The sequence below is a fragment of the Mytilus edulis genome, chromosome 8, assembly GCF_963676685.1.
Source record: "Mytilus edulis chromosome 8, xbMytEdul2.2, whole genome shotgun sequence".
Taxonomy (NCBI): Eukaryota; Metazoa; Mollusca; class Bivalvia; order Mytilida; family Mytilidae; genus Mytilus; species Mytilus edulis.
This window is the reverse complement of record NC_092351.1, coordinates 44,773,707-44,790,555: the sequence shown is the minus strand read 5'-3', so window position 1 is coordinate 44,790,555 and position 16,849 is coordinate 44,773,707. Positions and strand designations below refer to the sequence as shown.

At 31.3% G+C, this 16,849-nt stretch overlaps 1 protein-coding gene across 1 annotated transcript; it reads left to right on the top strand.

The window, feature by feature from the left end:
* The first annotated feature begins 3,813 nt into the window (after positions 1 to 3,813).
* LOC139485684 (zinc finger protein 615-like) lies at positions 3,814 to 10,935 on the top strand. The gene is made up of 3 exons (XM_071270322.1): positions 3,814 to 3,976; positions 6,221 to 8,711; positions 9,192 to 10,935. Exon 2 carries the CDS (start codon positions 6,233 to 6,235, stop codon positions 7,793 to 7,795), a length of 1,563 nt encoding a protein of 520 aa, XP_071126423.1. The 5' UTR covers positions 3,814 to 3,976; positions 6,221 to 6,232; the 3' UTR covers positions 7,796 to 8,711; positions 9,192 to 10,935.
* Positions 10,936 to 16,849: the final 5,914 nt, after the last annotated feature.

The window sequence follows — 16,849 nt, the reverse complement described above, 5'->3', positions numbered from 1 at the left end:
CCAGGATTATAAGCTACTGACGAGATATATATATAAAATGTTTAATCATAATGAAAGTGAAATAGTGAAATAATAATTCGCTTATAGAAGTCAGTTTGGTTCAAATTTATGAACGATTTGTATAGTGAATACACTGTGTATTCACTATACAAATCGTTCCATAAAAGGGACATTTATGATGTATTATTTACTTTGCAATTTGATAATTCGAGTCAACCTCATTGAATCCGGATTTAAGTGACCTTAATTCAACCCCTTAACTAGATAGGACACACATGCATGAACAAGGTGTACATAGTTTTAAATCATAGTGTATATATTCGGAACGTTTTATTTGTAAATAGTTACAGGAGAATTGCTGTCTCATTCTCCGTCTAGTGGACTTATAACATTCTTTTAAAGAATCCAGTCCTTATATATATAATTAGCAAGGAAGAAGAAGAATAGGCGTGTTTTAAGTTATTTAAAGGAAAAGAATGGTAACATTGAAATTGAAACAAGAGTAAACCATTTGATTGACTGAATATATCCACTAAAATTTATTCTTATACCGATAAAAACTATTATTTCATTTTTGTTTTAAAATTTTAGTATCAGTAAAATCAAACAGACCTAGAAAATCTAATTGCACGAGGTCGCTATCTGTTTATATCTAATTCTGAGTTCACCTCCATATAAAGTTCATTTAATAGACGGGGTCTCAACTAAAATACACACGGCGAAATGCGGAATCAAATTATCAATCACATGCATTATAAATTGCTTTAATGTTTTAGGTATTTATGATTTGGATATACGATTTACTATGTATAAATCAAATATAAGAATTTGCCTGAGTCAAATCGGTGAACATGAATTTGAAATGCCCCTTTACAGTATAAGTTATAACACATAGATATAATTATTTTTGATTGTACTTGCAATGCTGATACCGACTCTGAATAAAGCTTAGAAAATGTTGTTTTCATGAACAATCTATGCAAAAATGAGTCAAACTGCTTTCATATTCTATACCGCATTGGGCTATTCCAGAAAAAACCATCCCCCCTATGGAAGACATCAGTTGTGAAAAAAAAAATCCATGGAAATATTTTTCACCATTGCCAAAATTTTCCGGAATTCCAGCATTTGAAATCATAATTGTACTTAAAAATACTGGATTTTTTTTCATGATGCTGTCAATATGTCTGGAAATTTGAGTGTAAAGGTCAGAAGCAATACCTATGGAAGACATCAGTTTTGAATTTTTTGTCTGGAAATTATCTGTTTCTGTCTAAATATACAAAAAAATCCTGGAATTTATTTAGTAATACATGTACATGTATATGCAGTCATAACCAAGAGAAGCATGTCTAAAACTTTAGCGTGAACATATTCCTGACTAAAAACTACTTTTTGTAGGTTTACCAGAGTATACATGACGTACATTTATGTACATGCAAGAACTAAGATTTTAAACTAATTTATACTTAATTCCGTAGTATCCCTACCCCACCCATCATATCTTAGAACCAGTACATACACAATACAAAATATCTATGAATGATATATCCCCCCAAAAGAGACAGTCTGTGAAAAAGCTGTATTTACAAAGTGCAACCTATAAAATGAATAAAACAATATTTCTAATGCTCCTGCTCTCTAAATTTAAACTAGACTATCACTGTATCAAAGTTTTGTTTCCTCCCCCATTATTTTGAAGTCTTTTAAGAGATATACATACAAAGAACTCTCGTGTTTTATATGTCTGGAAATAATGATTTGCAAAGAAATCTGTTCTGGAAATTCTTAACGACTACCAGTAAACATTGTGTGGAAATTACTCTACCCTTTGGAAAATTCATGGAATTTCTTGTGCACCAATAGACAAGAAGTTTGGAAATTTTTTGTGGAGGTTGGAAATTTGTCTGGAATTTTAGAAAAAATCGAGGAAAAAAAGTCTGGAATTCCAATGTCTTCCATAGGGGGGGATGGATTATTTCTGGAATAGCCCATTCTGAGGACGTATGTTTATAGGCATTCAAGGCACTGGCTACGGTTACATGGCAATGTAACAATAATAAAAATATTATTGTTACATTGGAGACTAATTGCCGGAATGTATTGTTGGGTAAGGAACCGATTAATTACGAATGTAACAATAATTATTGAGGCTACGGTTACATGGCGTTATTGTTACATGAAAAACAGCAATGTACCATATGTACGATAGGGCTAGTAATATGTACTAATGATAATAAAAGTTAAAGACATTTATTTCATATACAATATATACAATAATTACATACAATTTCTTGATTTTTTTTATTTACAATGACAGTTTCTACATATCCAGTCATTGAAGTGGTTTTGGAGCATGTTCAAGTCCGACAAATTTTTGATGAAACAACTCCAAGCAATATTCTTATATAGGTATATTTGTTAAAAAAGGGGGGGAAAATACCTTTGGTTTGGGTGAGCTCCATCTGATTTTGAAACGAAATTACGTCTTCCATGGACGAGATTGAGGATGGATACATCATCGTAACATGTATACAGAAGTTCATAGTACAAACACTGTATTTAAGTTCACAGTTAGCAAACTTTGCTTTTGATGTATATATGAAGTTGTAGGTTTGTGTCTTGATATTGTTTCAGTTTCGTTTCAAACGCATCCCAAGTTTTAATGTTTTCATCCAATACAAAATTGGTAATAGGAATCTCTTCGTCCATTGTTCAAAGTATAATGACAGTTATAAAAGTAGCCGAGCAGTTAAATACTTAGAAGGGCACACTTTTCTGAGCCCGAGTTCTCAACAACAAACCATCATGAACTATATTTTTTGCCTTTGGCACTACTTATCTGAAGTAGTATATCTTTAAGAACATCAAAACCATTAATACGTAAAACTATTTAAACACCATTTGTTGAATAATGATATTTATTATTTATCATTATAACAATTATTATTTAGTACATATGAAAGAATTAAGCAACAAAACTATAGAAGATTTAAGTTTAATGAATCTAGCGTACATTGCTGTTTTTCATGTAACAATAACGCAATGTAACTGTAGCCTAAATAATTATTGTTACATTCGTAATTAATCAGTTCCTTACCCAACTTTGCATTCCGGCAATTAGTCTACAATGTAACAATAATATTTTTATTATTGTTACATTTCCATGTAACCGTAGCCAGTGCCATGTTTATACAGTGGTGATAAATTTCGACTTGGATGCTCACTGATCCTTTATTTTGTTATGTAATTTAAGTTACTTTCTTCCGCAAATAACTCAGAGTGATGATCAAAGATTTCATGAATAGTAATTATACAATCCTTGCTTTGATAATATAAGATTCTAAAGCAATGTTATTTTTGAATATTGTTTTTAATTCATCGAACAAGAGCAGAGACATACATAAACACATATGTATACATGTCTGACTCTCTGATTGAACTTGTTACTTCGAAAATTGTTTACATTCATCTAATAAATCATTTTGTAATACGTAGAATGTAGAATTTACTAAATTCTTAGCCAGAATACAATAATTTAAACTAAATCCGCAGCTTATAAAGTGGAGCGCTGCCGCATCTCCTAAACGGGAAGAAATTAAAAGATTCCTAAAAAGGACTTTAATTCCATACCCTAATCTGATTTAATTTGACCCTGTAATCTCAGACATTGCCTGGAAGCAGTTGAATGCAAGACCATCGTTTGACAATTTATTTTTTAGAACCCAAGACAATGACCGAGATTTAAAACTAGAAAACTCGATTACTCCTGTTACGAATAAATCAATTCCGAATTTTTTTCTGGTCTTCTCCGATTTTGGTTTTCTGAAGAAAAAAATGTCGAAAGATGTCGCCATCATCGTCAATAACTTCCTGATTTCCAAAGAAGAAAGTTAGCCCACAAAAAATTGCCTTTTATGGTTCTTTAAGATTAACTCAGAAATAATGAATTAAGAAATCATATCTGTTTATAAAGGTATGAACAACAATCGTGAGAATCGCCTTCAAGGTGAAACTCTGCCGAAATTTGTATTTTGATTATTTTTACTTTTTTGACATAATTTCATTAACTACTCAGTCTACTGCATGTACTGTTTACTATCTCTCTGCTTCTTCAGTTAGCCAAATACACATTTTATATAGATCTGGATTATCAAAAACACTATCATGATAAGAACAACATTATATACAGATATGATGCATTGTCCCATTGACATTGTACATACTGTCACTGAGTGGTCTTTTGGTCTTCGATGAATGGCTGCCTAATTGACAAATAAACGTATTTACACTATTGGTATTGAATAATTCAGCTGAACTTTGTCCCGAATAACCTTCTGACTTTAAGAAACAATCACTTTTTAAGTGTGACATTAAATGTTTTGAATTGTGATGTAAAATTTTATGGGAACTTGTATGAATATTAAGTAAAGGCAGTCAAATTTGCATACATGTGTAAATGTAAATGCTCTTTTGTTCCGACATTGGAAAATTCCGGTCAGAAAGAAATAACAAGCCGAAAAGAATGGGAGGAACTTATTAACTAGTTACTTTGTTCTTCCTCTGGTTTAAAAGTTCCATCAACCGAAACAAAGTGACTAGTTGAAAAGTTCCAATGGATCATATCAACTAGTTAGAAAGTTCCTTTTTGCTAAATTAGTCAAAACCGGAACTAACAAACAAGCCCAAAAGTTCCAACGGAACTTATCAACCAGTCACATAGTTCCATTTTGAGAATTGATGCAAAGTAAAATCGCTACATATTATATTTGAACCTTTCAAAGGGGAACCAAGATACTGATTACAAAAGTCAAAAGGAACTTATCAACTAGTCACAAAGTTCCTCTTTGGCAAATAAGTCAAAACCATAACTAACAAACTAGTCAAAAGTTCCAATGGAACTTATCAACCAGTCACAAAGTTCCATTTGGAGAATTGATGCAAAGTAAAATAAATGAATAAGTTCTAATTTATTGTTATACATTAATCTGAAATTGATATTTTTAAAAGTACCCACATGAGGAGGGGGGTATTCTTCCCTCTCTTGAGGGTACTATGAATACTAAATTTGCATGATAATGCAACTTATTCCGTTTTATGTGAGTCATGAAATATAACTTAAATTTTGCTAACTAGTTGTTCTGTTCAGCCAGAACTATTCAACTACATGTAGCTACATTGTTAAGCGACTTTTCAACTAGTTACTTTTTTCCGGAACAACTAGTTGGAAAGTTTCATCGGAACGAAATAACTAGTTGAAAAGTTCTGCCGGAACAAAGTTATAACTGAAATGAACTGACAGAACATAGTGGCTATTACATAAATATGTCTATTATAGTACCCAATCTGAATTTGTATAATACAATGTAATTTATCTATCAGGAGTCGCACTAGTCCAAAAAATAATGATGTATTCATAGGCAATTTTAATTTTTTGCTGGGTGACATTATTATTTTACAAATTGTTTCTTTTTGTCGTTTCATTTTAACTAATCATCATATTTTCAGTCCTTGAAATTAACACATGACCGAGAGGACATGTCCTCTTAAAATATATTCAGTCATGTAAATTTTTTGATAATTTTGCCTCTGCAGTAGTAGAAAGGGCATTTAGTTTAATCGTTGTCCGTCTGTACATCCTTCCATACCTCACAAAATTGGTTTCCTTTTCTTTAACTATAGTTAGCCTCAACTAAATGTTATGAAACTTATACACAATGCTCATTACTAGATCAAGTTTAAATTTTGGTGGTGTTACTTTTACTGAGAGTTATGTCCCTTTACAAAAGGATAAACTGCTTTTTATAAATCTTATACACAATGCTTATTATCACAAAACCTAGATCAAGTTTGAATTTTGGTGGTGTCACTTTTCGATTCTGTTCTCTTACTTTTAGTTTACCTCAACCAATGTCCATGAATATCTGTCTGTGAAATATTCTCTCAATACACACAAAATATAAATACCTCTGAAAATTTCATAATATATATTCATCTGTTAAATATTGCCTGCATACAGACAAAATTTCACAATTTAAATTTGTCCTCTGAATGAGGACAATATATCATGAGACATGGTCATGAAATATTTTCTTGGAAACAATATTTCATAGGAAAATATTTTGTTTTACAATTAGTTCTACTATAATAACTAAATAAGATGTGGTATGATTACCAATGAGACAATTCCTATGTTACATTTTGTTATTTTCTATTCCAGACACAAATTAAAATGGACCAGGCATATTATGAAAGGATTTCACGACAAAAGCATGTAAGAACATTACTACAGAAAGCTGTTTTAAATCTGTGCCAAAAAAATTATGCTACATGTGCCCCAAACCTTGAAGTAGATGGAATTATTTGCATATCATTTCCTGATAGTCCCGACCAGCATGTTGTAAAGATTCATGAGAAAATTCAGCTGAATGATTTTCGCACAGGTCTTTCATGTAATGACGCCGCAGTGACAAAAGTTCAGAGGTCACCCAATAATTGTAATAATGGTCAACATATGTATGTTGTACGCAATAATGAGTCAGATGAAGTCGTTGAAGATAGAGATAGTATGCAAAGCTCATACTTAGATGTTAGGATTGAAAATTCATTGTCTTTAAGCCCAGGAAATTCAGTTTTTCCAAAGATGGAATCTGTCTCAGCACTAAATAATAAACAATTTGAAGGGGACATGCACAGTTCTAAGTCAAAAAGGAAAATGTTTAAAGTAGTTCAACGCAAAAGAAACACTATAGAAGAACCAGATGTTGTGTCTGACTCTTCAGATGAAGAAATGAATGTGTCGAAAGATCAAGAGTCCTCCAAATCCAGTCCATATCATGCTGAAAATGATACTATAGGGAAAAATCAGTCTCCAAATGGAAAGAAAACAAACTTTTGTGAATCTGTGAAAGACGGATATGTCATTGTCAAGGTTGAAAATTTTGATGATGACGGCATTGACGATTCAAAACAAGATGACGTTGGTTCGGGCAAAAATAATAAACATGCAGAACTCGGCAGTGATAGACTACCATCTCGAAAATGGATTCAATTGCCATCACATGATGAAAATGAATCATCATACAACAAAGGTAGAGAATCTCTTATTACAATCGAAGGTCATCACACCGATAATTCAATACATGAAAGCCCAAACAGAAACTCAAATAACAAAGATATCCATTTTCCTGACACTGATGGATATCAAGTTCGACCCTCAGTCGGTCAGATTGATTTATCAAAAACGTCTGGCTACTGTGGGTCAAGTCCTGAAGACAAACATATAGATTCTTTTAGTTACCGTGGAAATGATTCACAGTTCAGAGATTCATCCAGCTTTTCAAATCTTGACAATGTTAGCTGTTTCCCTCCATTCACTAGAAGCTTGTTAGAGACTAGAGCTCTTCAAAATAAAGGCACAAAAAGTGTAGACAATCTTTTAATGAACAAGTGTAAAAAAGATCAACTGAGTGTACAGGAATCATCCTTTAGAGATAGACAAAGTATGATTGATCTCCAAACAACATCAACTGCCTCAGAAAAGAAATCGCCATTTTCGACCTATACTTTAGCTCTAAATACAGACAAGGAGAAGAAATATTTTTGCAAGCATTGTGGGAAGGGATTCACTCTGAAATGTACGAGGTCACGACATGAAAAGACAATTTGTGGCGGGGGAGGTGAAGGACAATACAGATGCCATATATGTTTGAAAGTGTTTACTCGCTCGGACAGTAGATGTAGACATCTATGGAAGACACATGGTGTTAAAAATGAAGTTACTACAATGTGTTGATGTTTATGAATTTCAGTAATACTTTGTGCTTTTAGTATGAATTTTTCGAATATAGTTTTGTTAAATCTGAAATTACTACAATGAGCTGATATTTCAGTAATACATTGTAGTGTGGGCTTAAAATAAGAATTTTTGGACATAGTTTTTCTAAAATGAGGTTTAATATACTACAAGGTGTTGATGTTAAAATATTTCAGAAATAGATTGTGTATTATTTCTGGATTTTCAAAATTTTCATATGTTTTGGCCTTATATTTGCAGAATAATGAAATATACTACACTGATCTTTTGAAATTGCTGGAATAGTATTAAAATTTTCTGAATTTCCAGAATCAGTTACTACTAAATTTCCGTTTTCGCATGAAAGATACATGTATCTGCTAGATGATTTTTGCTCTATACATGCATGTGTATATTTGTCTATTTGTAACTTATTATTATTTATTTTATTGATCATTATGTAGTTGTCCTAGAAATAACTGGATTTTAACCACTTTGTCTGTTTTTATAACTATCTCAGAAATGTTAAACAGTGTAGTCATTGCTTTATAATCCTGATTATCGTTATAAAATTATTATTAGTCTTAAAAGACATGAAAGATATGATTAATAAAATTATTCTTTACATTTGTGTATCAAAGAGTGCAAAAAGATATATATATTTTTATTTATCAGAAAATAGTGAAAATTTATGTTAAAGATTTGTCTCCACTTTTGGGCAGGTTTTCTTAAATTGTGTACATGTACTTTTAATATAGTTTTTCATTGACTTAATATCTCCAGTCATTCATGTATAGTAACAAATTTTCACATTTATACTTTTTCCAAAATTTAATTATGATCCAAATTTTTCTTTCTAATTTTACACCCAAAAAAAGGAAACTAGATTTGGAGTTACCTTCATTTAAGTCATTTGGTCATTCCAGTTAATATCTGCTAAAGGGGGATGGATGGTCCTTTCTGAGGGGTGTAAAATTTATACATCTTAGTGGTTAAATTTTGGGTTTTTTCATCTGACACGTACACTTATGCGCAAAAATTTCTGAGGGTCTTGCAGCAGTAAATAATTAAAAATAATAACATCTTAGGGGTTACAAAAAATACCTATTTCAGATCTTAGGGGTGCTTTGGAATGTAGACAGTTTCGTATCATGCATTATCTGGTATTGTATTTTAAATTCTGATGGGTACAATCCTTGCAGTAAAAAATTCTGATAGGTCATTTTTTCCCATGAAAGCCCATCCACCCAATATGAACAGAAACTCTACATCTGATAGGTCTTCATTTATAGATCTGATAGGTAGTTTTTCATGATGTTTTTTTCTGATAGGTATGAAAAAAAATCTCCCCATCCATCCCCACCTGTCAGAAATTAACTGGAATGGCCCATTTCAGGTGAAGGGTCTGTACAGAAATCTTCACTGTGAATTCAAAGTACGTCCTCTCTTGCAATTTAAAGGAATGATACAATATTTACTACCAATGATTTTTATCACATTCATTCTACTATAAGAGTAGTCTAACTTTAAAGTGAATATTTCTGTCACAGTCCCTATACTGGAAATGACTACAAATGTATTATTAAGGTAACTTCAAATCTAGTTTCCTTTTATACTCTAATTCAATTAACTATAACTATCCCAGCACTATAGCTATATTTGTATACCCTACTAATACATGTAGTAGCTAATGGTGTACATGGTGTATGAGGGTTGTATTAAGTTATCTTCATGACATTGATGACGAATAACGCTAAAAATTCTGGTCAAATGAGGTTAACAGTAATTTTTGGTACATTTGAACATGACAATAAAAATGCACACATTCATTTAGACGATAAAAAAAAAATTGACTTATTTTGACGAATCTTGTTAAATTTTTTCCAAAAAAACCAGTAACAATAACTATTTGGGACCTCTGATGAATCAGGGTAATTTTTTAACCAATTTGACACTAACAGTAGCAAAAAATGGCCGTTTGACGTCTAATGGTAAAAGGCTCTCCTACCCTCTTGTATAGATTTCTCATATCAACTGTCAGAAATTAATATCATTGGGCATTTGTTAAACACAAGAAGTGCATATATTTCAAGTTATGGTTTCTGCAATAAAACTAAGTAACTATTTGTATTTTTTCAAAAAGAATATAGAATATATCATGTATATGTTATTATGATTCTTGTTCTTTCTTAACTTGATGAAATAAATCATAAATGAATATAAAACAAAGAGATGTAATTAAAGAAGAGTTTACTAGATTGTATAGGTTTTGTTTATAAATCTTGGTCATCCAGATTTTATTGATTGTATGTATGTACAAATGTAGGAAAAAGATTTAAGTACATTTTTGTACCATGAAGTATGTATTGTATGACCGTCCATTTGTATTACTTCCTGTGTCAGGAACTATCCATCAATGTGTTGTTTAGGGAGAATATTTTGACTGTCAATTATTTATTTGTTTATTATTTATTTGTTTGTTATTTGTAAACTAATTGATAGAATTATTTATTACTTGTAATTTGAGAGGTTATACAACAAAAGAATTCAGATAACCAATGCAATAGGTCATTGAGAAACGGGGACAGTTATTATAGGAAAATATTGTATTCAGAGACTACATTCATGTCTGATCATTGCTTACTGTGAACCTTCTTATTATTAATTATCAGATTCTTCTTGAGACCTAAGGAAAATTTCTGGTTATTTTTATATACGTATACGCGTCCTTTAGGAATTTTTTCCAAACTGTGATGAGACTTTTATTTTGAAGAGCAAAATCAATAGGTAAGTTTCCTAAAGAATCAAAATGAGAACCTGTATTTTGAGGATAAAAAATATATATTTTTTTCAAACTTTGTAAAAAAAAAAATCATTATTTTTTACAAGGTTTAAGAAATATTGATTTCAAGAAGAATGTATACTGTACATGTAGATATCAAAAAGTGCTACCAATGTGTCCCCATTTTATTTCATTTTTGAATATTTATTGAATATGTTACTTAAATCATGCCCCTGGACCGTAAGCCAACAACAAACAAACAATTCTTAAATAATTTGTTTTTTTTCTACCTTTAAATCATTTTAGCTTATATTTAATTAGTGTATATACTATCATTAAATTTCCAAATTAAACAAAATCTGCTTCGAATAGCCTATATTCCTATTCCCACATACATGTATTTACAGATTTTTTTTGTAAAATTCGACATGGGGGGGGGGGGGTTAAGTGTAGCCATGCCTTGCTTGAATTTTTACCGAAGGCATATTAAAGATCTTTTATTTTGTATTTGATATCCACAGGTTTCTCATGATAATATTACAAGAATTGGAAATTTCAATATAAATGTTTAAGAAACAATAAATAGTCTAGCTAGTGTAATTGGGATACCAGAGATTAACTTTTGTATATTTATGTTGAGATACGTTTGATGATAACATAAAAGAGTTTTCTTGTATTATGTGTGTGTGTGTTTGTGATTTTATATGCTCTATGAATCCAATTGATTATTTTACTTTTTTCCTAAAATAGGTTGTTTTTTAAGGATTACATATTTATGGTTACTTTTCTATGCTGTTTCATTTTGTGTTTTTTTATCTTTGTATTTATTAAATTTGATTTGTGATTCAGTTAAAGCAATTAGTAATGGCCAAGAAATCCACCCCTACATTTAGAAATTGAAAGTTGTTTTATCAAAAGAGAAAGTATTGTTTTTTGTTGGTTGCAATTGGAGGACTGATACCTTCATGACAAAGAAGAATTAAAATAATCTTGCTGAGAAACATTAAATATAATTTTATATTTTATAATTTAATGTGAACTTCAAAATTCTGAAGATTAATTAAATCAACTGTTTTAAACTTAGTATGGTTGTTGGATAATCAATGTGGTCACTTGTGTAATGATTCACATGATTCAAGAATGATGGACTTAAAGTTAAAGACCAAACAAAATGGAGGCTCCCACAGGGAGTATTTTTTGAGATACACAAAATATAGTGCATTGATCATATCATTCTAGACATTCTATCCATAAACATTTCCAGAAATTTATCAATATGCTCAGATATTCAAGTCACAAAATAATGCTATACTTGTCAAGAAAATTAGTACATTAATTTTGCGAGGTGCAGGAATATAGTATCGGTCCTAAGAATATCAATGATGTCATAGTTAAAGTCATCTTTAAAAATTAGAGTTGTCTTCCTTTGTCCAGAATTGTGCTTACACTTTGATTTCACTTACAGATGATTTCATTTAGTGTGTAGGAAAAGGTAGAATCCTTGGTTAGCTAGCTTGTAAGCTGAACTGTGAAGTCATTATTAGGTTAGGTAAACTGTCCTTTGATAGTAGACTAGTCCGACATATAACAAATCGATCTGTCTGTAAGACTAGACTACTATAAAAGGAGGGTAGTATACCTTACCTTATATAATTACTTCATGGTTCAGCTAACAAGCAAGCTAACCAAGGACTCTACCTTTCCCTACACACTCAATGAAATCGGCTGTAAGTATCAAATTAATGTATTAAATGAACTAGTCCCAAGAAATGGAATTTCAGTAAATTTTTTAAATGTTGTTTGCTATTTTGTTAGTGTAGAATTAGATAAGTTTATTATCATTATTTGATTGAATCTTGCCGTTTTATATTGTGATACACAAAAAATTGTAAATATGCAACAAATTTAAATTATTAAAATATAATTGTAAAACTATTTTTGTTTTTGCTTTATTCATATTTTGTATTGTATATATAGTGTAAATATAAAAAACGAAGATGTGGTATGATTGCCAACGAGACAACTATCTACAAAAGACCAAAATGACACCGACATTAACAACTATAGGTCACCGTACGGCCTTCAACAATGAGCAACAGGATGGAACATACATATAAATGACAATGTAACCGGGTCTGATTTGCAGACAGAAGAGGACTTTAGATAAATAAAATTAGACTTCCAATTGACATTCAAGCGCAAATTTTATTGCCCATTTTAAAACCAAATTAGCCTGTTGACTCTTAATGATTATCGGTATCCTATTTCAGCAAAAACATTCCCAGTAAAAGAAAATACTTAGTTTAAACAATATTTATTAATGAAAAATTGAAAGATAAAATATTAAAATGTTATATAATTACGTGAAGTTATACTTGTGTAGGTCTGGTTCAACTTGGAAAGTACACAGATGCCCCACTCGCATTATCATTTTCCATGTTCAATGGACCGTGAAATTGAGAAAAAATATGATTTGGCATTAAAAGAAGACAGATCATACAATAGGGAACATGTGTACTAAGTTTGTAGTTGATTTGACTTTAACTTCATCAAAAACTACCTTGACTAAAAACTTTAACCTGAATCTCGCACTTTCATTTTCTATGTTCAATAGACCTTGAAATTGGGGTCAAAAGTCTAATTTGGCATAAAATTAGAAAGATCATATCATAAGAAACATGTGTACTTAGTTTCAAATTGATTGTACTTCAGCTTCATCAAAAACTACCTTGACCAAAAACTTTAACCTGAAACTTGCACTTTCATTTTGTATGTTCAGTGGACAGTGAAATAGGGATCAAAAGTCTAATTTGGCTTCAAAATTAGAAAGATCATATCACAAGGAACATGCGTACTAAGTTTCAAGTTGATTGGACTTCAGCTTCATCAAAAACTACCTTGACCAAAAACTTTAACCTGAAGCAGGACGAATGGACGAACAGACGAACGTACAGACGGACGGAAGGACGCACATACCAGAAAACATAATGCCCCTCTACTATCGTAGGTGGGGCATAAAAAGAAGAATGTGTTCATAGTTAATGGATGCCCTACTAAGACTATCATTTTCTATGTTCAGTGGATCATGAAATTGGGAAAAAATCTCTTATTTGGCATTAAAATTAGAAAGATCATATGATAGGGAACATGTGAGGCCCCTCATGGGGGGGTCCTAGTAATCACATAATCACCATTTTTTTGCCAATATAATCACATAATCATTAAATATTTGCTTATCTTTAGTAATCAAATAATCATAAACTAAAAATACAGTCCTAGGTAATCAAATAATCATGAAATATTTGGCTTAATAATCAAATAATCATTAAAAAAACGGCCAAGTAATCACATAATCAAAAACCCCATGAGGGCCCTCACATGTGTACTAAGTTTTTAATTAATTAAGATAAAGCGAAACCCAACGTCCACAGCTTCCCTCTTCATCTTCACACAATTACTATCATAGAACATTGCAAGGTTCATGTTCTGAACCATATCAAAATATATTGGTTTCACTAATGTCCTGCAATAATTATATCACATAATCTATAATTATGTTTATAAAGAGATAGATTCCTTCTGATAAGAAATATCAAGTTTGTATTATATATGCTATTTATAAATTTTATATGTTTACAATCAATCCTTTTAAAATCAATCTGGTCCAGGACCAATCCAGTATATCTTATCAAAATCCTTCGTTTTTAATTCAATTTTCTATGTGCATACATTAAGAATATGGAAGAGCTGATAAACTCAGGGTATGATAAATATATATGTCCGGTTATGGAATACATTCTTCAGCATTTATTTCCATATTTTTCTAGAAATTCACAGTTGCATATTTGTAGTATAATTATTGTGTCTGTATTAAAAAAAGGTGTTTCGGTTATGGTCATGTAGACCTCTAAGGCTTATCCTCAATCAGGTATCCCTAGCCTATTTGATCCTCCTTTGTAATATGTAGAATAGTTCAAATTTGATTTCTCTTATGGGGATATGACACCTGTTCATACGTTTTAGTTCGTTTCTCTCTTTTTTGTTTTTATCTGTTTTTTGTTATTTATTTCTCTCTTTATTTTAGCAGTTTTGTAATTTTATTGTGTGTGATATTTTTATCTTTTATTTGATTTTATATGATCACACTATTTTCCATTTTAGAATTCGTTAAATATTCTTTTAGATTTTTATGTCTTTTGTACGCAATAATCGGTGGTTTTGGAAATATAGTTTTAGTATTTCTGTTTTGTTCTATTAGGTGCCAATGCTTCCTTAAAGCTCTTCCGATTCCTTTAAATGCTGGGTTAAATCTAGTTGCAAAAACGAGTGAAGGAGCCGCTTTCTTATTTTTATAATTGTATTTAAAAGTTTGTTTCCTTTCTCGTTTTGTTGTATTATTTATAATGTTGTCAATCTCATTTTCGTAATGTCCTCTTTTAAGAAGTTTAGACTTAAAAAGTTGGACCTCTTTATTGAAGTCTTTTAAGTTATTGCAAGATCTTCTAAAACGAATAATTTCTGCAGTAACGAATCCTTTAAATACGGATGTAGGGTGGGTTGATGTTCGTTCCAGGTATTGGAAATTATCAGATGGTTTCCTATATAGTTTGACAACTAAAATTTGCATTTTTTCCCAGCGTTCACCTTTGAAGACAGTTATGTCTAGAAACTGTATACTTTCTGATGATATCTCATGTGTAAATTTAATTAATGGGTGTATAGGATTGATTGCAAACATATAAAATTTATAAATAGCATATATAATACAAACTTGATATTTCTTATCAGAAGGAATCTATCTCTTTATAAACATAATTATAGATTATGTGATATAATTATTGCAGGACATTAGTGAAACCAATATATTTTGATATGGTTCCGAACATGAACCTTGCAATGTTCTATGGTAGTAATTGTGTGAAGATGAAGAGGGAAGCCGTGGATGTTGGGTTTCGCTTTATCTTAAAAGTTTTTTGGACTTCAACTTCATCATAAACTACCTTGACCAAAAACTTTAACCTGAAGCGGGACCGACAGACGAAAGAACAGACGGACTGACGCACAGACCAGAAAACATACTGCCCCACTACTATTGTAGTTGGGGCGCGCATAAAAAAGAAAGTTATATTAATATGCGTTGGATTCCACTCCAATATTTTCAGAGTAATAAGATCCAGACAAAATAAAATGATGAAATTGTTTTACATTTTCCAGTCTAATTAAAATTAAATCTCTGGAGATTAAATTAGATTGTACATTTTCCAACCTTTTACTGGTTTCTCTTCTCTATGGTTTTTGCTCACTGTTGACTTATAGTTGATAACATCTTGGTCATTTGATCTGGTGTTTTTTGCCTCTCAGGCACAATTTCTTATTTTACTAATATATATTGGAACTGTCAAAATCCCTGATGTTTGTTTGGGTACTGCATTTACTTAATTTTTGTCGAATCTACGACCTCGACATAGGGATAGTTATGCGGCGGCGGCATTAGCTAACTTCTTAAAAGCTTTATATTTTTAGAAGGTGGAAGACCTGGATGCTTCATACTTTGTATATGGATGCCTCATGTTACGAAGTTTCGGTCAGTCACATGTCCAATGTTCATTACCTCATTTTCATGGTTCAGTGACTACTGGTAAAAAAAGTTATTTTTTGTTATGTTTATTTCTCTCTTATTAGGAGTAATAGGATAACTATATTTGGTATGTGCATACCTTGCAAGGTCCACATGCCCTTCAGACATTTTTCACTTGACCTCTACCTCATTTTATGGATCAGTGAACAAGGTTAAGTTTTGGTGGTCAAGTCCATATCTCGGATACTATAAGCAATAGGTCTAGTATATTTGGGGTATGGAAGAACTGTAAGGTGTGAATGTTTAACTGGCAGGTGTCATTTGACCTTGACCTCATTTTCATGGTTGAGCAGTTATAGTTAAGTTTTTGTGTTTTGGTCTGTTTTTCTCATACTGTATGCAAAAAGTCTACTATATTTGGTGTATGAAATGATTGTAAGGTGTACATGTCCACCTGGCAGGTGTCATCTGACCTAGACCTTATTTTTTCATGGTTCAGTGGTCAAAGTTAAGTTTTGTGTTTTGGTCTTTTTTCTAATAATAAATGCCATAGGCCAACTATATTTGGTGTATGGAAATATTTTGATGTAAATGTCAGTCTGGCAGGTTTTATTTGACATTGACCTCATTTTCACGGTTCATTGCTCAGTGTTAAATTTTGTGTTTTGGTCTGTTTATCCTCAACTATAAGCAA

What these genes read in the sequence shown, in the direction of transcription:
- LOC139485684 (XM_071270322.1), top strand. Translation starts at nt 6,233, where the DNA reads ATGGACCAGGCATATTATGAAAGGATTTCACGACAAAAGCATGTAAGA.